Source organism: Ochotona curzoniae, unplaced genomic scaffold, assembly GCF_017591425.1.
Source record: "Ochotona curzoniae isolate NIBS_2020 unplaced genomic scaffold, NIBS_Ocur_1.0 patch143, whole genome shotgun sequence".
Lineage (NCBI taxonomy): Eukaryota > Metazoa > Chordata > Mammalia > Lagomorpha > Ochotonidae > Ochotona > Ochotona curzoniae.
Genome location: NW_024466688.1, coordinates 18,865 through 46,249, shown reverse-complemented (window position 1 = coordinate 46,249; position 27,385 = coordinate 18,865). Strand labels below are relative to the sequence as shown.

The following is a 27,385-nucleotide window of genomic DNA, read 5'->3' as shown; positions in this document are numbered from 1 at the left end:
CGGGTTTCCCAAGTGGAGGCAGGGAACCAAGAGCTTGGGCCATCCTTTACAGCTTTCCCAGGCCACCAGCAGGGAGCTGGATGGGAAGTGGAGCAGATGAGAGAACAGGTGCCCATACAGGATCCCAGAGCTTGTGAGTGAGGATTTAGCCACTGTGCCATCGCGCTGGGTCCCAGCAAAATCTTCAATGTATTACTATTTCATTCCTATCAGCAGTTTGAAATGCCCCCAACCTATATGGGAGCTTGGCTATTCTACCTGCACTCCTGTATAGGTTGGGGGCATCCCAAAATGCATTCATAGAAAATGACAGCTATAGTGCTTGGGTCCCTGCCACTATGTGGAAGACCCAGCTGATGTTCTGGGCTTGTTTCTGCTTGGCCCAGCTGTGGATGCTGCAGGCATTCTGGGAGTAAACTGGTGCACAGATCTCTTTTCCCCTTTCCTCTTCTCTTTCAAGTAAGAATGTCAGTCAACATTTACAAAAATAGACACATCGACAAGGTCACACACCAAAGATCCCATCTCACTATACCTCACAAAACCTTTCAAAATTGGTTACTGCTGAGCTTAAGATATCACCTAAAATCCTTTTTGCAATTTAAAGAGGTCCTATGTTATCTGGTTTCCATTCTTCTTTAAAGACTTATTTCATGCCTTACTTCCTCTTCCTCTTTTTTCTTTCCTAACTGGCCATTTTGATGTTCTTCAAAAGTGCTTAGGTCCTTAGACCTTAAGGACTTTGAAATTCTGTTTTGTTAACCTAATAAAATTTACTGCAGATACTTCCCTAGTTGCTAACTACAACTCAACTTTCAGGTTCCAGGGCAGCTGTAAAAACCCAGTAGATTTGTCTTTTACTTTCCTCTCTTAATGGAACAACACACTTTGAATACACTTTGGTACAAAATTTATGACTATCTCAAATGATCCTGATAGTGAACCCTGTGATACCAGGTCCTAATATTTCTTAAGATATGAAGTCAAAATGCTCAACACATTTGTTCAAGAAATGGCCCTAATATTCTCATTCAGCTTAATTTCTTGGTCTTCCCTCCAGAAATTTACTTCATAATAATGAGTTAGTGTCAAAAGGTGAAAGAAAATAAACAACAACTAACATTTAAACAATCCTCACCTTAAAAGCACCAGGATCCCATATGGGTGCCAGTTCCGATCCCAGCATTCCCGCTTCCCATGCAGCTCCCTGCTTGTGGCCTGGGAAAGCAGCTGAGGATGGCCCAAGGCCTTGGGACCCTGTACCCACGTGAGAGAAGTTTCTGGTTCCTGGCTTTGGACTGGCTCAGCTCCAGCCATTGCGGTCACTTGGGGAGTGAACCATCAGATGGAAGATCCTCTCTGTCTCTCCTTCTGTCTATATATCTCATTTTCCAATAAAAATAAAAAAATAAATAAGTCAGCAGTTTTGAAAATGCAGAGGAAATTCCTGCACTGCATAAAAAAATCTTTAAAAAGCCACCACATACCAGAAAGATGTTACATTAAAAAGCAATATGTGCCATTCTGTCTACCACTGTAGAGTTGCTAGGTATCTACAAGCAGTAGGGCTGGTCATAGTAGAGTAAGCAGTCCCCAAAAGTGTTCAATTTCTGTTGCACACGTCAAAAAATGCAGGGTGATGCTGAACTTAAGGGTCTGGATACACAGTCTCGTCATGCAATATGTCTAGGTGAACCAAAAATCTAAGATGTTCTGCCATTACTACGAAGCTCAAAGTCTGATGAACCCACAGTGAGAGGATTATCACTGAAACGAAATTGTTCTTAAGCCAGAAAAGGAGGTGGCACACACAAAAAAATAAACTTCAGAAAAAAACTGAACAAAAATATGTAACTTGAGGATAAATTCAGCCTAATAAATGCAAATTATAAAAAAGAAGAATCACAAAATCTGACATCAAATATTATCTCCTGCAGTATACCCAACTGGTTGGGATTTTACACTACTTCCTCATGTCTTGATACTTTATAAATAAGACTCCTTTTACCTAGAGTATCTGTCTTCACTAACCCTCACTGCCTAACATTCTTCCACCTATCCTTTAACTTCCAAGTTTAGGAACATGTGTGATGCCTGTTTGGGATATCCACACCTTTTACCACAGTCCTAACACTGAATCTCACTTTGCTTCTAATCCAGCTTCTGGCTAACACACTGGGAGGCAGCCCATAGTAACTCAAGTACCCACATGGGAGACTTTAGGTGAAATTCCTAGCTCCTAGTTTCCCCTGGTCAGGTATTGGCTGTTGTGAGGATTTGGGTAATGAATCAGCAGACAGAAGTTTACTCCTTCTCTGTGTCACTCTGCTTTCCTGTGCCAGTGGCATCATCTACATGGGTGCTGGGTCAGGTCTAGATGCTCTACCTCTGATCCAACTTCTTGTTAACGGCCAGGGAAACACTGTAGAAGATGGCCCAAGTGTTTGAGTCCTGTCACTCATATGTGAGACCTGGATGAAGCTCCTGGCTTTGTCCAATGGCCACTGCAGCCAACTGAGAGTGGATGAAGATCTTTCTGTCTCTCCTTTTAATTTTTTTTTTTTCTTTTAAAGTAAAAGGGAGGAGGGTTAAGGAGAGAATTCACAATGAAAAGCAATTTTCTTTGTGTGTGTATATTTTATTTATTTTATTATTCCATGATACAGTTCCATAAGCTCTGGAATTTCCATCCCCTCCCAAATCCCCTAAAAAGTAATTTTCAAAAAGGTTTTTAGTTACAGAACAACCTTTAAGACTATTAAATATTAAGTAAATGAATGTAATGAACTTCAGCCACAGAAAGAGTCAAGAGTCCTACTGTCTCAGCAGTTGCATTGCTCTTTGTTCCAATGGCAACCTCTAACTCCCAGGTAACTCATACAATAAGTAAGTTGATTTAGTAAAGCCCTCCCAGGCTTTATTCACATTTAAAAACAAATGTTTTTATTCAAATGAATCTGCAAGACTTCAGAAGTCACCCAAGACATATTTCTTCAAGAAAATGTCACAATGAGAAAGAGACAGATGCCTAAGGCCCCTCATGTTCCATCTACTCCTCTTTATCACTATCCCTCCATTCATTACATCTCTCCATAGGACCTGATAACTATCTAGACAGCCCTACCCCACCCTTGTTCACTCCATCTATTTGACCATCTATCTGACCATACTTTGGTCCTGGATCTCCTCCAACTGCAAATTCATTCCAGCAGTAGATCCTCTCATATCCTGTCAGGTGGCAGGGAGTATGGGGTATAGAGGGAAGAACTACTCTATTAGGAAGGCTGACATTAACTCATTATCAGACTTAAAAACTTATAATTTGCTTTACATAAAACATTTACTATTCATATTTGCTATAAATATACAACATAAATTTCGTATAATTCAAAAATATTAATGAATGCTACTTTTAGCGTAGTAACTCAAACATTTGTACTTTATTCTTCTGAAATTTCAAAGAAATGCTTGTCCTAGATAAAATAAAAAACAAAACAAACAAAAAGCCCCTGAAAATAGAATAAATTTCCTAATTAACATAAGGCTTTAAATGCCTCATATAATATAAACACAAACCTGTATGGGTGGAATATCTGGCAGCGATGGAAGGTTTTCTGGATTGGTAACTGAGGGGATTAACTCTATTGCTGTAACAGATGGACTGGTAGGACCTCGGTTTGCATTGGCCATAGTTGCTGTAGTAGGGCTTGTAGGGTTGATTGTGGTATTGTGTACCGATACGACAGGAAAGGGTCCAGCATGTCCTGGGTTTGAATGCTGTTAAAAGAAAAGGTAAACATCATTTGTTTTAATGGACAGGATACCTAAATACGAACAATACTTTTACAACGGCTTTTAGAATACTTACGAGGTTTTGATACCTGTGGCTCAAGAACAAAGAAATGATCCCTCTCATAATCATGCAGAAGAATACATCAAACTTGGCTACTTTATCTCTTTAGTCAGTAGTAGCTATGGAAAACCAGACTTGCCAATCAGCCTGATGATATACTATTTCATAACAAGGAGATTTAGAAGCCTCCAAGATTTTAAAGTGGAAGCCAAGAAATCGCTGTTACATTTATATTCTTCCTGCAAGGAGTTTTTCCTAGCAAAAATAACTGTATCATGTGCTTGACATCGTTTTTAAAAATTACAATTTAGAGAAAGGAAATACACCAGTTCCCAACTCTAAAACATATATGCCTAACTGAGTAATTCAGAAACTGAGATAATTCATTGTGAGGGCTGTTAGAAGGATCATTTAAGGTAACACAGGTGAAAATCCGTGAAAAATAAATCATGCAAATATAATCAGTTGAAATATTCAAAAACTAGAAGCACTAACAGTGATCTCTTTAGCAGCAACCCTAAAGTCTAAGAAAAATGCCGTGAGACTGTCTGATTCTGTAGCTCTGACATACTTCAAGATGGTGTACCTGGCCGTCATAATGTTTGAACACAGGTATGTGTGAGTATGTAAACTATTTAATGAAATTAATATATAAATATATAACATGAGTGAGAAAACAAAGAGGCTCCATCTGTCAAAAAATGTATAACTAAAAATAACTTTGCTTTCAAACACTCATTATTTTTAAAACATTGATAAATCTTATCATTGCTGCAAATTTAAGAAATTTTTTATTAAAATATATTTTATTTTTCAGCATTACAACAGGCTGATCTATACCGATATAACTCTACAGAGGAAGTAGGAATAAAACCCTAGGAGAAAAAATTATAAAATATCACATTTTGAAAGAGCTTACAGTGATATTTGAGATTCTAGATTCTACAGGTGAGCAATCTTTTCTCTGCCAAGGATCATTTGGATCTTTATAACATTGTTCATAGATCACACAAAATAATTACCTTAAAATTTAGCTGCCACAGACTTAAGGAATTTCAAGCTCTGCCTGTCATGGTTGCCCTGGCAGGACCAGACCAAATTATTTTTATTGACTTAATACAACCCATGGACCTATGTTTGCATTCCTGGTAAAAGTATGATGTAAAATTTTCTACTTCATAATGCAAATATTTACAATGTGCTTTTTAAGGTATGACTTTTGTGGGTCCAGCACAGTAGACTAGCGTGGCAGCTAAAGTCCTCACCTTGAATGTGCTGGGATTGCATATGGGCACCTGCGCTAATCCTGGCGACCCCACTTTCTATCCAGCTTTCTGCTTGTGGTCTGGGAAAGCAACGGAGGACAGTCCAAGGCCTTGTGACTCTACACCTGCATGGGAGACTTGGAAGAGGTTCCTGGCTACTTATTGGCTTAGCTCTAGCCATTACGGCCGCTGGGGAATGAATCAACAGATGGAAGATCTTTATCCCTGTCTCTCCTCCTCTCTGTATATCTGACTTTCCAATAAAAATCTTATTAAAAAAGAATTACTACTGGAATTTTCCAGTTAATATTTTCAGAATGTGGTTGAGCACAGGCAATTAAAACTATGGCAAGTGAAGATATGAATTTTGTGACTATTTCCACTAATAATAGAAAATTTAAATGGAAATCTTCAAATGTGGAGAAGTCCATATGTTTCAGATTTCTAGAAGTACTTGGGTCAAATACTGAAAGACCAGTACTCTAGGACAGTGTTTGTCCAGCTGCAATGATACAGACTAACTTCAGAAATGCAGTAAAAACTAATGTGTTAGATTCCAACATGGCTGAATAGAGAAAATATATGCAAATTTTGATCAAGGAGAGAAAACAGAAAAAAAGCAGAGGAAGTGGAGACCCAGGAGAGAGTCAGAAGTTTGCAAATGCAAAGAGGAGGAAGCCTTGGAGCAGCATGAAGAGCACAAAGCTGCAGTGGCGAGCAGGGAAACACTAGTGACACCCAAGCTGAAGGCTGCAGGAGATGCCAGCTGCTAAGAGCAAGGTGAGAGCCAATCGCAGCAGTCCATACTGCTGCTGACAGGGTCTGAAGACAGAGTCGGGCCTGGAGCCTTAATGGGAGGCAGAATACCAATGAAAGAAAAAACATTTTTTTCCTCCCATTGCCTACAATGGCACTGGGGTATCAGCAGTGAGAAAGTGCCATTTTAATGTCAATAGAGACTGCGGAGGCTCTCACTTAAGTGAATAAGGGGATTGCATTAGTGGGATAGATCCATGGTTCCCACTAACTTTGAGTCTAGCCTGGAGGGCTGGCAAAAGGCTGGAAACCCATTTACGATTATAAGATGCTCCAATCTCCAACCCCACCACAGGTTTCAGGACTCAAAAGCCCATCACTCCCACTAGAGAGCATGAATTGGGACGGGGGCAGACCAGGCTGGGTGGGGTTTCAATACTTGTTGGCCTCATGTGGGCTGGATCAGGGGAAAGCCAGGCTGGGCTGACTGTTCCTACTGGTGCATGCATAAATCAGAGTGGGTGTGGGTTGGTTGGGCTTTGCCGCAGCATCAGCTGGCAGATGCTGGCACTGGGGGCTAATTCTGTCAAGTTAAACTATAGAACCACCTGGAGAATGCAAGGTCCAGGAGTAGGAGTGGGCCCAGTAGGAAAAGAGTGGGTACCTTCCCCCTGGGTTGCCAATCTGACTGGTGAGCATGAGAACCAGGACTGTGGCAGGCATGATTAGACAGCAGGTGGCACCTGCTGGCAGATGTGTGGGCTAGATAGTGGGGCTGGTCGGGTTAAACTAGCCTTCAATGCCCACTGACATGTATGAGAGCTTCATAGGATGTGGGACAGACTGGACCAGCCTGCTGTACATACTGGCAAGCATGGGAACCAGCGAGGGGATGGCCCTGATGGGGGTTAATGTGGGTTGCTCTGACTAGGCTGTAGCTCCCACTGGTGTATGCAAAGGCTGAGTGAGCAGGATCGGGCTGGTCTGCAATACCCATTGGTTTGTGTAAAAGATAGGGCCAGGGACGGAGCTAACCCAAAAAACTGTAACCACCAGCATGTGCTTAAGCTCTGGGGTGACAGAATGTGATGGACCCTGTATTGGCAAGCACACACAAGAATGAGGTCTGGGATCACCTCAGATGAAGTTTCTACGGGAATCCCCCGAACTGAATCACTGGACTCAGACACCCAAACCATGGAGAGAATAATAGCAGGTTTCATGGTCTGACCATGGAGTGCATGGGTCAGAGCTGGGCCTCCTCAGTGGCTTAGACAGAGCAGTGGACAGCATATCCAAGTGCACATGGAAGATATGGCAGTACACTGGAGTCTGTGGAGGACACCTGGTACCATAATAGAGGACGGAGGATAGAACAAATCGATCGACTCTCCTGGCCAAGTGTTGGCAGTGAATAACTGGGCAAACGGAGGCTCTCAGGTAGACTACGTTAATCAGTGAATTCTGAAGGGATTTCATCGTGCTTGAAGTGGCAATAATTCAGAACTGTTGAATTATTGAAACCTCATGAAGTGTCCTGGAGCATGCCCCACATCGGGGACCCTGGAGTGGTGTCGAGTGGCTGTCTTCCATCCCAGCATGCAGAGCTGTTTGGGATGCTGAGTGTGGCATTGCTCCTTGTCTTCCCCTCCCCCCAGATATAGGAAAGTAAAAAAGAGAATGTGGAAATGGTGATCTCACTCACCTTCCTGTAGCCCTTGACTCTAATCACCCTAATCAACTATGTAAAAATCATCAAAAATAAAACTAATCAATAATTAATAATAATAATAAAAAAGATATTCTATGCTCTCATGCTTATGGAAAGGAAAAACGAGCAGGTATAGCCATCCTGTATCAGACAAAACAGATGTTAACACACACACAACACACACACAGTTCGACAAGAAAAAAGAGTATTATATTATGATTAAGAGAACAATTAAAAATGTGACTACAGCAAATGTGTATGATCTGATGCCAGGGAACTTGGCTATTTATAACAGATGTTAATGGATCTAAAAATAGACACAGACTTCAGTACAATAAAATTGGACACTTCAACAACCCCCTTTATCCAATACTCAGAACAACCAGACAGAAAATCAAAAAAGAAGCAACAGAATTAAACTATTCTATAGACCAAATTGCTGTCTACATAACATTTCATCCTACATCTAGCTATAGAATGAACAAGTCTTTTCATTAGAGCAAACAGCCACCAAAACAAAACAAAACAAAACAAAAAAAAACCTTAAGCTTGGGCTGGTGTTGTGGGTACAGGATGTTATATCTCTGCTTGCAATGCCAATATCCCATATGCATACCAGTTTAAGTCCCAATTGCTCCACTTCTGATTGAGCTCCCTGGTAATGACCTGGGAAAAGCATCAGCAAATGGTCTGTGTTTGGGTCCTGCACCCACGTGGAAGACCCAAAAAAAGCTCTTGGCCACTGCTTCAGCCTAGCCCAGACTCAGCTGCTATGCCCATTAGGGGAGTGAACCAGTGGATGGAGGATTCTCTCAGTCTCTCCCACTAACTCTATGTTTCAAAAACAATAATAATAATAGTTATTATTGGGGCCTGATGGCGTGGCCTAGCAGCTAAAGTCCTCGCCTTGAACGCGCCAGGATCCCATATGGGCATCAGTCCTAATCCCAGCAGCTCCACTTCACATCCAGCTCCCTGCCTGTGGCCTGGGAAAGCAGGTGAGGATGGCCCAAAGCTTTGAGACACTGCACCCGTGTAGGATACTAGGGATACCTGGCTTCAGATCAGCATAGTACCGGCTGTTGTACTCACTTGGGGAGTGAATCATCGGATGGAAGATCTTCCTCTCTGTCTCTCCTCCTCTCTGTATATCTGACTTTCCAATAAATCAATCTTTAGAAAAAAAAATAATTATTATTATTACTAATGGACAGGGGACTGTGCTTGCTGATTCTATATGTTAGGAGATATATAATGGAAATATAGTAGAGACTGATATGTTCAGATACGAAGACAAAGTGCTACATCTCTATGCATACAGACCAGAGATGGACTCCCAGTGAAAGAACTGAAACTATCCTAACAGTAAGATGATGGACTCCCTTCTACATTGTTGAGAAACACTTTAACAACAATGCAATGGACTTGTGACTGTTCATGAAGGACATCCATTGTAAAACTAGAGGGGAAATCAATGTGGAGAAGGGGGACCTTGGGGAAGGGCAAGGGCAACCCCAGAGCCTATGGAACTATATCATAAAACAAATATGTTTAAAAATTTAAAATAATAATAATAATAAAAACCTTAAGCAAATTGGGTACAGAAGGAACAATTCAACACAATCAGGGCAATATGCGACACCACAACTAGTATAATACATGGGGAAAAGTTTGGAGCATTTTTACTAAGATCTGTAACTAGACAAGGATGCCTACTTTCACCAGTGCTATCAATACAGGTCAGGAAGTTTAAACCAGAGCCATTAGATACGAGAAATAAATCAAAGGTATACAAATTTGGAGAGGAAGGAAATAAAATTATCCCTGTGTGCAGATGACACTTATATTGCGGAACCAAAATTCTCTACTAAAGAGGTTACTGGAATTTATAAGAGTCTGGTAAAGTTGCAGAATACAGATTCAATACACAAAAATCAATATCTTTTGTATACACAGATAATTCCATGACTGAGAAAGAACTCATCAGATCATCCCATCCAGTTTCTACCCAAAAAGCTAAACACCTTGGAATAAATTTAATAAAGGTGAAAGATCTCTAGTGAGAATTACAAACCATAAAAGAAACACATATAAGAAGACACTGAAAAAAAGAACAAGAAATTTCCCATGTTTGAGGATTAGAAGAATTTATACCATCAAAGTGTCCATACTACTAGGTCTCAGACCTAGAAAAAGAAAAAAAAATCCTAAAATGTATACAGAAATAAGAGACCATAAATAGCTAAAGCAATCTTAAACGACAAAAAAAAAAAAAAAAGCTGGAGGTATCACAGTACCAGACTTTAAAACATTCTACAGGGCAACTGTAATTAAAATACTTTGTACTTGCACAAAAACATACATTTTATTAAATAAATGGAACTGACCCAAACCACAGAAATTAATCCAGGAATCTACAACCAAGTAGTCTTTGCCAAACAAGCTGAAATCAATCCCTGGTAAAAAGGGCAGTCTCTTCAGTAAATGGCAATGCTAAATTGGATATGTATTTGCAGAGGTATGAAACAAAATCCTTAGCTTATCGGCTTATAGAAAAATCAATCCAAAATGGATCAACAATCTAAACCTACAACCTAATGCTATCAAATTAGTAGAGGAAAACATTGAGGAACTTCTGTAAGACACTGTTGTTCAGAACCCAGATGCACAGGCAATCAAAGCAAACATAGATAGATGGTATTACATCAAGCTTAGAAAGTTCTACTCTGCAAAGGAAGCAGTCAACAAAGGGAAGTAACAGAGTTAGAGAAAATGCATATAAACTATGCCAACTAATAAAGGATTAATATCCAGGATCTATAAAGAACTTAAAAGACTCAACAACAACAAAACAATCTGGTAAAGAAAGAAAATAAACAGGCTATGTTTTTAAAGAAATATAAACAGTCAACAGATACATGAAAAAATGTTCAGGGCCATTAGCCACCAGGGAATTGCAAATAGAAACCACAATCAGGCGTTACCTCACCCAGATACAAAAGGTACCCTAAAACAACTGCTGGTGGAAATGTAAACTAGTTTAACCAATATGAAAGAAAGCATGGAGACTCCTCAGAAATCTTAAAATACATTTACCATGTGATCTAGCCACACGATTCCTGGAAACTTACCTAGACAAAATAAAATCAGCATATGAGAGTCATTTGTAGCCCCAGGTTTATTGCAGCTCAATTCACAATAGCTAAAACATGGAATCAATCCAGATGTCAGTGAACTGATCACTGAATAAAGAAAATGTATGGAGTACTACTTGGCCATAAAAAGAATGAAATTCTTTTACAACAAAATGGATGTAACTAGAAAGCATTATGCTCAGTGAAATATGTCATTTTCAAAGTCAGAGAACATGCTTCCCCTCCATACGTTGCAGCTAATACACAATGTAATAACTTTTACAGGAATGAAATTATCTCCTTGGGAGATGACTTTTAGCTTTTAGCCCTTGCTTTGCTCCAGTAGAAATGTGGTCTTCCTAATTTATAGTTGTTGAATGTTTACGACTGGTGGTAAATTGAACCTGTGAATATAGGGTGAATTAAAACTGTGTCTTTGCCAAAATCGATATAAAGAGAGAGTTTGGGGGATAGGCTGGGGAGGGTAGAAATATTCTTGCAACTGTTATCTATGGAACATATAAATCTATTCACTTTATGTCAATAAAAATAAGTTTTAAAAACAAAGGAAAAACTTATGTATTATTTAGCATTTCCCTACTGGGAATTGTGATTCAGTCATTATGGCCAGAGTTCCCCATTTCACCCAAACAGAATAGGAATTTAAATTGCTTTTAAAGCCTATTTTCAGAAACACCACTGTAAAAGCCAAAAAATGAACTCCCTTATTTTATAACCAGAAAAGCTATGTTAAAACTGCCTTATTATATAATCACATCTACCTTACAAATATAAACTACTGTTCCGGCAAAGAGTATCAAACATGTCTACCAAAAAAGTTTATTTTTCAAGATTAAGTCTATCTACACCCTAAAAAAAGAAAAACCCAATATACTTGGAGAGAGAAAAAACAACAACAACAAAAAAACATTAGCCAGCTCCACTACCTGCAACTTTTTGTCAATTAATTAGGATCAAAAGCCCATATTAAAAGAAAAGTATTGAGAAACCAATATTCAGATCTTGATTTTTATCATTATCTCTTGTGACTACAGCTAAATCATAAGCACTTTGAATTATTCACTTCAACAAACTGAACGATTTGAACTGCATCAGGGATTTTTAATATATAAACATGAGCAGTTTAAAGAGATCAAAGAAGCTCTTAAAACCGAATACAAAACTTCACCTGTATGATTTTTCTTCAATAAAAGGATATAGAGCATTAATCAAATTCTCAAACATATCAAAGACTAACCTCCACTAACCGATTTTTTTTTAAATGGTGTCTTTTAGATTTAAAATTGTGTGATTCTTACAAATGTAACTCTAGGCATACTTGTCTTTGGAGGTGTGGCTGCATCAGGGAATACTGAGGGCTGCTGTGCCTGGGGATTCCTGGAATTCTGGCAGCATTCTGAGCCAGTCTCATCTGATGGGCCTGAAAAGCTCCACAGTTCATGTTGCTTCTTTGCATTGTTTGCACACTGATCAGTCTTGGTGGCTATAAGAAACAGAAATCGCAATTCACATAACAATTTTCCAAATAAAGCTATTACAAAATATTATGGTAAAACTTTAAGTTAGTCAAGACAGAAGGGTATAAAATGCATTAAGTAGCAAGGTGAGTCATTCTTCTCATTTCTAGCCTCAAGTCAAGACTAGCAATTTAACTAGTGTTTGTGTATCATTTCCAAATTTTCCTATTATCCTCTCTCAAGGATATTTATGGATATAGGCTTATATTTAAAGCATTATCATCATATCCCATCTTCAGCAATGTATGTCAATGTGATGGAGCAAGCTAGCCAAGGGAATTGGAATGATTTGAATAAATGCATGAAGAACCAGATCAGTTTGGGACAAAAACAAAGCGGGGTTCTTTGACCACAGCATACATGAAACAAAAAGAATGTGGTGTTGAGGGATAAGAACTTCTAGAGCAGTTAGTGAATTAATTTTGTTTCTCATAAATCATCTACTTATTAACTTTATTCAAATCTCCTTCATATCACAACAGAGCAAATATTTAAACTCTGACCTTTAAATCCTGTTCTGAAAGGTATAATTCATCTGTCTAGGACAAAGTGTAGTTCTGAGATCACCTTCACTTGCCAGTGATACAGCACCATTATACTGACCTGCTGTTGTAACATCTGAGGGGCTGCTTGTCGAGGATGCTGCTGTGTTGTTGTTGTTGTAGTAGGTACAGGTGCTGGTGGTTGCTGCATCCTCATTTGTTGCAACTGCTGATGTTTCTGTGCATATACTTGTTGTTGCATGTGCTGGAGTCGAAGCTGTGCTAAGTTAATCTGTCCAGGGGTTTTACTAATGTGGTTCGTCCCTGGAGGAACTTGCCCAACTACAACATTAGGAGTATAACCAGGAGCTGGCTTACTTTCTATTACAAGATTACCTGAAGGATTTTAAAAAGAAAATTTGCACATTACCAACTAATTCAATTACTTTGCAGAGTGATCAGACCACCAGCTTTTTGCTTCCTCTGACAACTATCAGCATCTCAAAGATTCCAGAGGCACAACATGGATAGGAATTATGCTTAAATATAGTGTCATCAGAAACCTAACATAGTCAAAAGTCAAAAAATGATTTCATTATCTAGAATAATATTTTCTCATGTTTGTGTTCAACTAATTTGTTTGAAAGGTAGAGATATAAACAGAGAACTTTAATCCAATGATTCACTTCCCAAATGGCCCTATCAGGAAAGGTTTGGCCAGGTAATAGCCAGGAACGTGGAAGTCCATCCGAGTCTCCCACGTAACTGGCAGGAGCAGAAATACTTGGGCCATTTTCTGCTGCTTTCCCAGACACATTAGCCAAATTGGAAGTGAAGCAGTTGGGAACTGAACCAATATTCGTTCAGGATGATAGTGTCACAGGCAACAGCTCAACTTGCTATACAACAAGCCCAGACCCTGCTCTCATTCTATATGTACAGAGATGTATAGAAAATTAAGAACTCAAAGAAATAGTACAGGCTACTCATCTACTTGGTCTTGCATTCTCCCAAGAAGAGTTTAAGATACTAATACTAGTCTCCCAATACTGTCTTCAACTGCCTTTGAAATATCAAAATGTACAGGGCAGAGTAACACACTGCTACAAAACTGTCTTCTGTGGAAATACTGTATATCTTTAAAAACAATTCATGTTCTTAAAAGCAACAGTTTTTCTTGCTTTTCACAGAGCCATACCTTTCTAAGTAGAGCATAAATTTCAAATTAACAGACAGCTATAAAATTTGGCAAGTATTTCCTATAATGGGCCAGACAGTTAACTATGTTATTCTTGGCAGGCCATGTGAAATTTGTCAAACAGCCTTCCTTTGGTTTTTTGCATTGGTACAATGCTTGAAAATGTAAAAGTCATTCTAAACAGCGATACCACAGAAAAACAATTTGATATTGGCCTTGACTATAGCAAAATCTGAGTGTCTATTTTCAGCAGATTATTTTTATTTTTTTCTTTAAACAAAGGACCATCCAGTTCAGTTTTTGCAGTTCTCACTGTTTAGAATTTAACATATTGCAAAAGTGACTTAATCCAGACAATTCTTGCAGGGAGGTTTTTTTTGTTGTTGTTGTTGTTATTATTATTTTACCTTAAATTGAGTTCTCTGTATCTTTTACCAATGGCTTTTGGGTCTAGATCTTGGAGTGACAAAAGCATAGCCCTCTCTTTCATGTGAAAACTACATTCATTCTAATATCCCTGGAGACATGACTATCACACATGCCAGCTTTCTGAAAATCTTCTTTCTGTATGTAACTGGTATAAACTAAGAAATTCTTCAAAGAATTAAGAAATAGTTGTTTTTATGTAAGAAATAGTCCATAAAAATGGTACTTAAAAGACAAGGTAGAGTTATAAATGATACATATTAAAAAACACCACATAAATATACGATGATGCAGTAACAAAAGCAAGTCATAGCTAAAGTGAGATTCCCAAGAACAGCACAATTTTCCAAGTATACATTTTAAATTTTTTTTAATCTAAATTTTATCTTAAATATTTTTTCCCAATTCAGTGTTTCAAGTTACACTCATTAAGACTTATTACTTCTCACCTAAATTAACTACATTCTTTGCCCAGAAGGTAGGATCACAATGGAAACGTATCGCTCCATTAGCAGCGGGGACAGGATCACATCGCGCTTTTAAAATATGACGCAACTGGAAAGTAATCTTAAAGGAAAAAAGCCACATTAGTTTAAAAAATTAAATCCCAAAAATGCAGACATTGAAAAAGGCTTATACAAATAATCTTGAAAAAAATTCCTAGAAACTGTACTTTAAAAGAACTACAACATGTTTTTCAACAAAATAAACTCATACTAATTAGTTACAACATGTTAGACTCCATCTTGAGGCACAAAAAGAACCAAGACATCAGCTTGAAAGTAGCCACTATTTGAGCAATTTGAAATCTGCTAAAATGGAACCAAGAAAAAGCATCAAACGTATACTTAAGTACCCTAAAAGTCTATGGCGACCATGTTCTAAAAGTTGGCAGTTTAGAACGGTAACTTCTTATAAGCACAGGCAAGACAATTAACCACAGAAAGAACAGCCAATACCACAGACATTTCCATTAGTTCAGCTTTCAAAACTGACTGAAAATTAAAGCAGACTCTATGGCATGGGTACCAGAACTATTATCCCCTGATCAGTTACACACAAAGGCAGGGCTTTCAAATTAATTTTTAAGTAAGGGGGATCAAGATCCTAATGCATTTCTTTTAAGATTTTTAACAAAATCTGAAACAAGGTTTTACTAGCACCTGGTCTTAAAACATCATTAAAATGGTATTCACTCTTTTTCAGTTAATAACACAAAAAAAGACTGTACTAACAGGAATAAATTCCCAGCAGCTCAGATCTTCAGGGAATGCCTGGTGTCATCACTTATTTATAAAAATGTGTCTTGAGCTTGATGGAGCTTATGCTGAAAAAGTTTGTATTCTATCATTTAATTCCACAAAGTTGATCACATACTATTGTACACAGGGTCAATCTCAGATGCAATAGATTTTTGTCAATATTTAAATTAGGAATTAAATCCATGAAATTTATGTTTGTATTTCTGCCATTTCTGGTAATAAGTTGCTTTAACAAACCAGGTATCTTCAAAATAGTACATATTAAATGGTTCCACTTATATGGAATTCTAGAAAATGAAAGAAAACAGCTCAGTGGTAGTGTGAGGCCAAGGTAAAGGACACCAAACATATTTTTGGAAGTGATGAAAAATATCCTATAACTTGATATGGTGGTGGTAAAATCTGTCAAAATTCAAATTTATACCTTAAACAGAAGTACACTGAATGTAAACATTTCAATAAAGCCAATCAAGAAAAAGTAAAGATACTAAATGTCTTACCAGTCTCTTGCTGTATAGCAGTGCTGTGCTGCTGCCACTAGCAATTGCCCAGTTTGTAAAGTTCATAACATGCTTCACCTGCCGGGATAAGCCTGTGATGTCATTCTGCTGCTGTAATAACTTCATCTGTCTTTCTTTTGTAACATTCTGAAACAGAAAAACAGCTTCACTGAAGAATTCTGTATGAAAAAAAAAATCCAAATTTCTATTGCAAATTGACATAATACCTATCGTTCCTTTAAAAATGGAAAAAGTGGAAAAGTTATAGCTATTTAATGAGCCTGTGATTGATCAGATTCACTGATCACAATGGGTCTAAAACTCAATTCTCTACATTAAAATGCAGTCCAGTTACAGAAACTAATGTTGACTAATGTGTCTTTTCTTTTAGCACCTAATATGTTTATGAGCTTTTAGAAATAATTTCAGGGATAATGACTTTTTAGAAATAATTTTATATAATATAAGCTGACTACAGATTTCAGGCCAATGAAAAATGTTGTGCTACTAGTGCCACCTACTGATGAGGCAAGAAGAGGCTGAAGCGAAAATCTCTTCCCTTACTAACTGAAAAAGATAAAATTCCAAAAATGTAAGAGGAAGAATTAAAAAAATTTTCGGTATGAGCAAAGTTCATAAAGAACAAAGTGGAAGGGAGGACTGACGAGGTTAAAAAAATCAATTACAGGAAAATGCAGCAAAGGAAAAATAAACTGCTTTATAAGAACTTTCAGAAGGAATCGGTATCTTCCATGCACTTTGATAGCATGCCAAATAATCTATCTACTGCTTTCTTAACTAAGTTGTCCCCAAAACGATACTATATGTTTTACTGCACAATGTTGTTCCTCAAGAAACAAGGTATTCACTTATAAAGTGACAAATGTATTTTAATGAGAAGTTTGGGTTGCAACTTCACTAGAAATCCAGTTTTATAAAACTTTGGAAAACCTCTCTTTAACAAAGCTGTTAACATCCATTTTTCAAATGACCATCATGTAAGTAGTTTCATATATTTCATACATAAGAATCAAAAACGTTTGATTCAAAAGCTCTTAAAACATTTTACAAATATTTTTAGATTTACAGCTAAAATATATTTACAATAAATTAAAATGTATCAAAAAAGTTACTGCTACGTGCTCTCCATTCACATGAAGGGGAAAAATAATCTGTCAGGGTTAAATGCAATAGGCTAGAGATACAGCAAGAAAGAGATCCCCAATTTCAAAGAAACAGGGAGGGTACTTTTCATCTTACAACTATGTTTCAATGGAAAAGGAATATTTAAAAGAAATTCAGAGAAACATTCTGTTCATATAAAAGCTACTGTTGACAATCTGAGGTTAACAGAAGTCAAACAGTCAAATACATAGCTTATATTTTTATATTTAGGCTTGCAGATAACATAATCCTATGCCATTTGAGCCTAGTTATTAAGAACATGAAATTTTCAAACAAAAAAAAAACCCACAAATGTTTCAAAATTTCAACAGCTTAGAAGATTTATTCTTGAAAGGTGCTGAGAACAAATCAACTGAGGGCCAACGAGACAAATCCAGTTAGAAACTAATTTGTATTTCACAAACTAACTAGATTCTCATCTAGACATGGATATCTATAATATTAACCTCAAAACAGATAAAACAAAGACCTAATACTACCAAATTATCGACTAAGTTTAAAGGGTTGTACAATTTAAAATAAGTAGCATTTTTGAAAAAAGTATATTTACAAGACTCAAGCAGATGCTCAACACGCATTTTTTATATGGAGGTGCCCTGTGGGGCAGGGGTAAGAAATGTGGGCTTGCTTTGTCTTCATTTTACATCACATTTCATTATTTCACTTCTAAGAGGATATACTATCTCCTGATGCATATCGTTAAAATCAGTGTCATTAACTGGGCTCCAAAGTAACTTTAAAAAGAAAAAAAGGGTCTCTTTCCCAGTAGCAAATGAAAAAAAACCCTTCATTTTATATTTTACTTTACTTCCATACCCCCCAACCCATCTAAAAGAGCTTTCAATAAACATTAAAAACAGCTAAAGAGCAAGAGAAGCAGTTTTTGTTTTATTTTGGCTTTGAACCATACCTCTAGCTGCTGTAAGAGAGATTTTCCTTTCTTATTAATTTCATTGATAAGGGTGAAAATGGCCACTTTAATTTCCTGTTCTACTCGTTTGTTAGTCTCATTTACTTCTTTTATCCTGAATAAGAGAAATGCATCATTAGGTTATCAACTTATCCTATGTCTCTGAGGCATCAACTGTTACAGAAATTCATCCAACTGGGCACTTAACCGAGTAATTAAAATTAAAACTTTGTCAAAATGTAAAACCTATGTTTCAGCAAACCTGACCACTCAATTTGGTCCAAACAAGCTATGTATACAGACAAAGAATGAATTCAGTATTTAGTAATATTAAATCAAGCACATAAAGGCAAGTTTATTAAGCTGGATGGTAATTTCCTTAGTCATTTATGACACTGATGTGAAAAAAAAGATCTGATACCAAGGATGGCTAATTAGTGTCAAATTGGCACATTGATTCTATTTAATCATAATGCTTTAAAAGAACAATGTGCAAAGGAATGATATCACAACTGATATTATCTTTCTGAAAGGGTAAGAGTTGAACTCAGGAGAATTTGTTTTCATTTATAACTTAACCACTTCACATGTATTCAGATATATCTTTAATGTGTTCTCAAAATGGACGTCTACTGCATAAAGCAAAATGCATAAAACATTTTCAATCCACTCAAAAGAATAAATATTAAGATAATTTTAGAAAGAGCTACAAACACTGACAGTGTTTATTAAAGTTGGATTGCAAACATGAAGTGGCTAATACGTTAATACTTATAAAATAGAAGGTGAGGAATTCCACCAATATAAATACAATAAGACATCAACAACAATCAGTAGAAGCAGCCTTCAATGGTCACACATTTTACTTCTGTACAAACTATAATCCGCACTTTCAGCCCTTAAACTACCTTTATTTGCCAAATTCAAATAACTGAAAAACACTCCAAGCAACAGTAATATTATTTATCTTTCTTTGTCTGTATAGCAATACTTATTTGGATACTTATTTGAAAATTTAATTGAATTGTGTTCTTGTCTTATTAGATTGAATGGAAGACACTGAAAAAAAAAAAGGGCACTAGTTACTAACAATATGCAGTAAAAGTCTCAAAGATAAAATGATTAAGCCAAAGGTTAAAAACAGTAAGCATGCTAAATGCAGAAAATTCTTAGCTGTAGCTATTTTTACTAAGCCTAAACAAGTTGAGCAAGTATTCAACTACTAAGAAAAAATGTGTACTACAAAAAATAATGGAGAGGTCAATGAATATTATGATTTACAAGGGAAATTTTCACAAGAGACTTTAATACTTCTTTTTAAGCTCTTTGGAGATGAAGTCACTAATTCTTCCAACCCTTTGCAATTTATTAACAGGTAAATGATTTGTTATACTTCTATATATAAGTTCAGAAACATCTGCAAAGATTTTTACATTTCAAAAATTTACATATAAAAATATGGGATCACTATATGAAATCAACTTCCTCTGAAAGGGGACATTTATCTATCAATTGTGAGAAGGTAAAGTTATCCAACACAACCGTAGCATATTAGTAATTTAACCTAAAACATTCTGATGGAGAAAACCATCAAATAACAATGTCTTTATAATTATTTTATCTACTAGAAGCCCTGGAAGAGCCTTTTCTTTCCTTTTTGTATCACTTAAGATGAAAATTTCTGCCATATGTTAAAGTACTATTTCATGGATGTATTCAACTACTTAGTATTTTTGGCATATGAGGATAACTTCAAGTGGCTTATGAAAAACATAAAGTATAAAGGTTTTGATGAACAAAAGTTTGAAATTTATGCAAACTTCATCATAACACACGTGTCTCTGAATTTCAGTCTATTTTTTGTGTTTATAAAATATGGTTTTAAATCAACAAACTAAACACATACCTATTCATACCTCTAGGAATTGACAAGTTGTAATTATGTCAGCTCCAAGTGCTTATCTTTACAGTGCAAAAGTTCTAACTTCTTTAATTTGCTCTCTCATGTAACTTACTCTCACTTTTACTATAAATTATTTATTCACAAATATATCAAAATAAATAACTTTTAAATAATAATGGCAAATATAAAAACAAAAGAAGCTAAAATCTGACAATTTGCTATGTGCCCATAATTTTACTCTATATTCATCTTATATGCACCTATTAAGATAAGTTCTATTTTTAATGCCTATTTCACAGATGGGAATATCTGTTAATTTTGATATTCTCTCCTGAACATTTTATATTTACACACAGTCTCTCATTTGTGTACTTCAATGGTCTTAATATTAATTTGTTTTCCTGTGTTAAAGGCTAATGGAGTAGGGTTTTGCTTATTATAAAATAAAGATGTAATTTAAAAGAGTATAACAGTTTTGGCTGGTTGAAATTTGCTTAACCAACAAAAATAATACCAAATTCAAACTATACCATTTCCCTCCAAGAAGAAAGCTTTTTATCTATGCTTAAAATATTATAGTAGAAAAACAAATTTAAAGTGGACCCACTTTAACAATCTTTGTAGAAAAATTACGGATTTAAGGCAACACATTTACCTATTCTGCACTTGAGTAGCTGCAAAATTAACATAATTCTTCTTCTCAAGAAGCTTAGCCAGTAGATTCTCAATTGCACCTTTCTGATTTTGAAAAGCTTCTTCCAAAAATTGATACCTTCAAAACAAAACAAAATTACATTTGAAGCAAAAAATCTATTATTAAAATCTTGGAACAAGCATATGTATTGATCTTGAAATTTCAACATAAATTATCAATTCCATATACCAAGCACTCCTACTGCACACCTCAGTAACAATTTTCTATAAATTTATGTAAACAAAACAGATTTCATGTATTTCATATAGATAATTTTAAACTCATAATTACACTTTTCCTCCTTCTCCCTTCATCAGCAGCTTCTAACTGGCAATTCCTTCCCTTAAGAACCAGGGAAACTATCATAAAAAGAAAAATTTACTCAAAAAGAAAGTCAACTACCACCGATTAAGAGTTTTAATTCAGGACTTCATTTTTTTAAAAATCAAAATAATAGAAACAAATTAAGTACCTTTTAAAAGACATTAGGTACAGCCACATTATAGAAAATACTATCAAAAGAGGGAACCAACCATGAACACTTCCAGCCTCAAAAAGATCACCACCAATGCTACCATAATACACATTCCTTACTCTTTTAATTATGCTTTATAAGTATAATAATTACATGCAATTTTGCATGCCTTTTATATATAGATATATATAGAGATAGAGATATATGTATCTCTATAATCACATCTGAAATAATTTCTCCAAACAAAAATTTCCTGAAAGCATATATCAATTTAAAATATTACCAACAAGTGTTATTGTAACTTTATAAACACAGCTGGTATATACTAAAATTTTTTTTATACTGAAAACTTAAGAGTTAATATTAAGCTTAGGTTTCTTTTTGGTTACTAAGCTATATCAACAACATTCTTTGGTAATTTTATTTCCTTTTTCTAAATTATTATGCCAAAAAATATTAGGTCTGGCATTGTGATGCAGCAGGTAAGCCACTTCCTGTAATGCCAGCATCGCACACTGAAGTGCCAGTTTGAGGTCTGGCTGTTCCGCTCACAATCCAACTCCCTGCTAACATGAATAGGAAGGCAACAGAAGATGGCCCAGGTGCTTGGGGTCCTGCACTTAGCTGTTGAAGCCATTTAGGAAGTGAACCAGATGATCAAAGATATCTCTCACTCTGCCTTTCGAATCAATTTTTAAAAAAAACTTGACTTGGACTGGTGGTACAAGCTTATCCTCTGGCACTGCATACGGACATCAGTTTTGGTCCCAGTTGCTCCACTTTTGATCCTGCTCCCTGCTAATAGCCCGGGAAAGCAGAGGAGGATAGTTTAGTCCTTGGGTCCCTGCAACCATGTGGGAGCGTTGAAGTTCTAGGCCCTTGACTTTGGACCAGCTCTGACCAGTAAAGCTTTTTGGGGAATGAACCAGTGGCTGGAAGATGTCTGTCTCCTCTCTCTGCAAAATCTGCCTTCCAAGTAAGAATAGATCTTAAAAAAAAAAAAAGTTAAAGTTTTGTTCTTTTTTTTTTCATGGATAAAATAGTCCATTGTGTTTCATACTCTAGTAACAAATAAACACAAATATGAAAACAGACCTCACTATTTAAAAATACATAGATATGTGATTATTGCAACAAAACCTAGTATCCAAGTCAGCCTCAACACTGAGGAAAGCTTCATAGAGAAGTCAGAACAGCATTCTAAGGTAAAAATACTTCAATACCACCAAGGAAAAAAATTCAATGGTCAGAATTTGACAATAACTGATAAAACCCTGAAGCCGACTAAGAAAGGGAGAAGGGTAGGGTACATTGTGCTATTTAGACATTATTCTCTATCTAGTGGGAAGTCCCTGAGAAAATCTAACAAGAATGTTAACAACCACCAGGTTCACATTCTGGGAAGCTCATTATATAGAAAGATAAAAAGACATGAAGAAAGTGCAAGGGAAAACCTAGTAACTATTACAGGAGTTCAGATGAGATAAAGATATAGCATTAGTAGGAAGGTCAAACAAACATGCTGGAAAAACTGACTTCACTGTTGGTGATTTCAGAGGTTATATAACAATTACGGCAATGACCCCAGCCTGAAAATGGAATGCTTAAAGTGGAATCAAGACAAAGCCACTGGAAATGAAATGTTCCAAGTTCTGACACTGAAATCATTAAAGTAACAGGCAAGAACTGAGAAGAAAAACTGCATAAATCACGTGTGTGTGTCTTCAAGTGAGAGTCCCCTCTACATTAGGGGAAATGCCATAAAATCGCTAACATTAAAAGTTCTTTTTAAAATAAATAAAACTTGCTTAGTGGTAGGATTCAAGCAATAAAATGAGAAGGGAGATCAGCCGGGGCACAGTGGGCAGCAAGTGAAGGAAATGCATTCTAGGAAAACATTTGTTAAGTAAGGTTTTGCTCTGTGCCCCAAGGAAATGTTTTATCGTGGCAAAATGTACATAAAAAATTTACCAGTTTAACTATTTCTACACAGCATTTAAAAAACTTAATCCATAAAGTCAAACACATTATATGTCGTAGAAGATACGAAGCAGCACCAAAAGCATGTAGGTACTACAATTTAAAAAAAAAAAAATTAAAGAGGTTCTACTGCAACAAAAGGGACCTAACCAACCACTATTTCTTCACTGAAGAGCAACATTTGATTTGTTTCACACACTAAAACTGTACTGTGTTAAAAGTGCACAAAATTGAAATTAAAATTCCACGTTAACCTTTTGGACGTCAGGAGTTTTACTTATATTTTCAAGGTTTCCCTGAGGCTTAATGATGTCAGCAAATAAGAAAGTATTTGGTTAAAAAGGTCAACTATTATAAGAATTCAAATTTCTGATTTAAAGATTTATTTTCATATAAACCTCACTTCTCATCACAAAATAAATGTTTTACATCTCTGGAAATATCCAGATCCATTTAAGAGAAAAACAAAAATAATTATTCTTTTTTTCCCCCTAGATTTGTTTATTATTTTTGTTTGAAAGGCAGATTTTTACAGAGAAAAGGTCTTACATCTGCTGCTTTACTCCCCAAATGGCAACAATGACCAGAATTGAGGTCAAAGCTGACAGGGAACCACCTTGGAATTACCCACATGGGTACTGATCCCAAGGACTTGAGCCATGCCATATTGCTTTGCCAAGCTGTAAGCACAGAGCTGGATCAGAAGTGCAGCAAAAAGATACAAACTGCCATCCATATGTAATGCTGGAACCACAGGCAGAGGATTAGCTTGCTGTGCTATTGTGCCACCTCAAACACATATTTTTTTTCAGAAAAACATGATATATCTATAAGAAAATATGCATACTTTCTTTCCCACACTAAGGTTTGACAACTTGAGTTGGATGTTGAAAGAATTTTTTTGAAAGACAATTTTGGCAAGAAGGTAACTACCTATGCAAAAGGGTAGATACAATCTGAATATACAAAACGACCACCTTATTTTCAGGGAATATAGAATGGAAAGCTAGAAGAGTTAAGGGAGATTCAGATGCAAAAGAGTCCTGTATATATTGTTGGTCTAAAGGAAAAAAGTAATGGGGCCCAGTGCAGCAGCCTAGTGGCTGGGGTACTCGCCTTGCATGCGCCGGGATCCCACATGGGCACTGGTTCTAATCCCAGCAGCCCCGCTTCTCATCCAGCCCCCTGCTTGTGGCCTGGAAAAGTAGTCAAGGACAGCCCAGGGTCTTGGGAACCTGCAGCCGTGTGGGATACCAGAAACAGGCTCCTGGCTCCGGGCTCCGGGTCAGCTCAGCTCCGGCCGTTGCAGCCACTTGGGGAATAAATCAATGGATGGAAAATCTTTCTGTCTCTCCTCCTCTCTGTATATTTGCTTTTCCAATAAAAAATAATACATCTTTAAATAAATAAATGGTGAAAATCAAAAGAATATCAGATCTGTCTCTGAAGTCCAGAATGGACTCCATTTGTGTTACTAGATTAACAACATTAGCAAAGGCTTGAAAATTTGTAAAATGGAAGATTTCAATGCAAGCCAACTCTGATAACTTTCAAACTGAAATAAACTTTCAAACTTGTAGTTACAGTATTTCAGAAATAAGGAGAAAGAATAACCAATAAACAATTAATATGTCAATACTTTAAAAAATTTTAGATTTTTATTTTTCACTAAAAAGTAAAGTGATTTTTAATGTGGGATTCATCATACTGAAATAATTACAGTAACATTTCAAAAACCCCAACTAAAGCTTTTTGTACTTAGGTTAGAACTACAAAAATTGTGGGTGGTTGTGGCAGTAGTAGTTGGAAATTGAGTTTTGCCATGTTAGAGAAACTTAGGAACAACCTCTGGCTTTCCATAAAGATCTTCCTGAATAAAACATAAAATCAAACCATGACAAGATGAAAGCAAAATGAACAGCCAATAATTTAATTGTCTATTAGAATAACCAACAAGCTTTAAAGGGAACTAAAAGAATTTACAATCTCTACAATATACTGCCCATATGGGTCAAACCATCGCATTAGTATTAAGAAACAGATCTGACTTTCTAATTAAAAAAAAAAATCTTTTTAAAAAAAGTGATCATTGCTACATAAAAAGTGTGACAAGGCAGATTAGGAGTTACCAGACTAGTTCTCATTGAACAAGTTACATGTAACCTAAACAAAAGTTTGATGGACATGAGAAAGGTAGAAATGTATACAAGTGTAGGGAAAAATTGTAGGCACAGTTTGAGAACCAGCAAGGAAGCCAATGTAGCTGACTATTCTGAACCATGAGGGGAGGAATAGTCAGAGTTTTGATAAAAGTGCAGGTGCAGGGCCTCAGGCCTTGATGACCAAAGACACTGCAGTTTTAAGCAAGGAAACGACAGTCAAGCTATACAGTAGCAAGTGTATGGAGACAACTGAAGAGACTTGCAGTTATATAAGAAATGGTGATGGCTAAAACTGGGCTAGTAGTAACAGAAGGAGTATGAAGTTAGGAAATTTCACACTGATATTCCAAATATAAAGTGAAAGATTTTCTGATAAGTTCTGATTTGAGTATGAGAAACAGAATAGTAAAAGACTCTCCCAAGATTATTGGCCTTCAAAACTGGGAAAAAAAAAAATGCAAATGCCACAAATTTGTGTGAGGGGTTACAGATGGCAGATGGCAAGGGTACTGGTGAGAAAGCTTTGTGGGAAGCAATCAGGAATTCAGTTTCAGATTGTGTATTTGAGGAAGCAAATGTTGAAGCAGAGATGCCAGGGTCTTCAGGGTGGAAAGAGGCTTCAGGAGTGATGACTTAGAAACATTATCTGTATGTGGATGGCATGTAAAGTCACAAAACTACAGGTGTACATAATGGTACAAGTTCTGGCATATCTAAAATTAGGAGAACTAGGAAAAACAAATAAATGAGACTAACAGGAAGTGATCAATGTCACTGGAAGAAAACTGAACATGGTCTTCCAGTAGAGCTAAGTAAAGAAAATGTATTAAGGGAATGGTCAAACATATCAAATGCTAATACATAAAGTATTGAGGATGAAAACTAAATAAATGACCTGTAGACTTAGCAGCACACTGGCAGCTCATACTCTTTCAAATAACACTGTTGACAATATGCTAACAATCAAAAGTGTGTATCCTTGAATATGGAGCAGGAGAAATTGGGAGTTCATGATTTGATTATAAGCATTTCTTTTAAAAAGGCTTATCATACGTAGTAACAGAAAAGTGGGCTAAGGAGAGAGATCTTCTCACTTTAAAGATGCACTGTGAATACTGTGGAATGGGCAAGTGAAATCATTAGAATGCCATCCCATATTAGAGTCCTCACTACTTCACTCTGGATGCAGTTTCCTCCTAATGCTCACTGTTGTGGGGTAGCACAGGAGGCTCAAATATGTAAGCGCTGCTACCCATACAGGAGACCCAAATGGGTTTCAGGCTCTGAACTTCAGGCTGGCTCAACTTGAGCTGTACAGGCCACTGGGGAATGAAACAAAGAAAGGAAGAGCTCTCTTCTCTGCTTTCTTTGCAGATGGGGAGGGGGGAAATCAGCACATTTAAATACTAACACAAATAATCTCAAGAGACTGAAAAACTGACAATTTAGCAAATGATAAGCTGTTGAAGCAATGTCCTCAGCTACCTGAGAGGAATGAAATGCAGTGTGTAAGTAGAGAAATTAGTTTTCTATAGAAAGAATGTTCACAGAAGATAATAAATACAAATATACAAATGTAGAAATGTGGGTGCAGGTGTTTGAGAAACAGGTATCACAGCAGGGATCTATAAAAGTTCTCTTTTGATGAAAACAATTTTTTTCATGAATTGGTTGAGATGTAAGGGCAGTATCTAGGAGTAAGGTAGATAATGCAGTATGAGATACTTAAGAGAGGAAAAGAGGGGAGTGTAGTTCATGACTTCTAGACAACATTAAGAATTAACTTGGGCCCAGCGGTGTGGCCTAGTGGTTAAAGTCCTCGCCTTGAATGCGCCAGGATCCCATATGGGTGCCAGTTCTAATCCCGGCAGCCCCACTTCCCATCCAGCTCCCTGCTTGTGGCCTGGGAAAGCAGTCGAGGATGGCCCAAAACCTTGGGACCCTGCACCTG

At 36.6% G+C, this 27,385-nt stretch overlaps 1 protein-coding gene across 1 annotated transcript in view; it reads right to left on the bottom strand.

Annotated features, from left to right (window-relative positions):
- Window positions 1-27,385, bottom strand: part of LOC121166485 (E3 ubiquitin-protein ligase TRIM33-like) — a gene marked incomplete at its 5' end in the record, with an annotated part of 66,859 nt that overhangs the window by 24,596 nt on the left and 14,878 nt on the right. Inside the window, 7 exons of the mRNA XM_040995613.1 lie at window positions 3,577-3,777; window positions 12,059-12,223; window positions 12,861-13,135; window positions 14,813-14,930; window positions 16,126-16,272; window positions 18,221-18,335; window positions 20,779-20,895. Of these exons, the coding sequence (XP_040851547.1) occupies window positions 3,577-3,777; window positions 12,059-12,223; window positions 12,861-13,135; window positions 14,813-14,930; window positions 16,126-16,272; window positions 18,221-18,335; window positions 20,779-20,895 (1,138 nt within the window). The remainder of the gene's footprint in view (window positions 1-3,576; window positions 3,778-12,058; window positions 12,224-12,860; window positions 13,136-14,812; window positions 14,931-16,125; window positions 16,273-18,220; window positions 18,336-20,778; window positions 20,896-27,385) is intronic.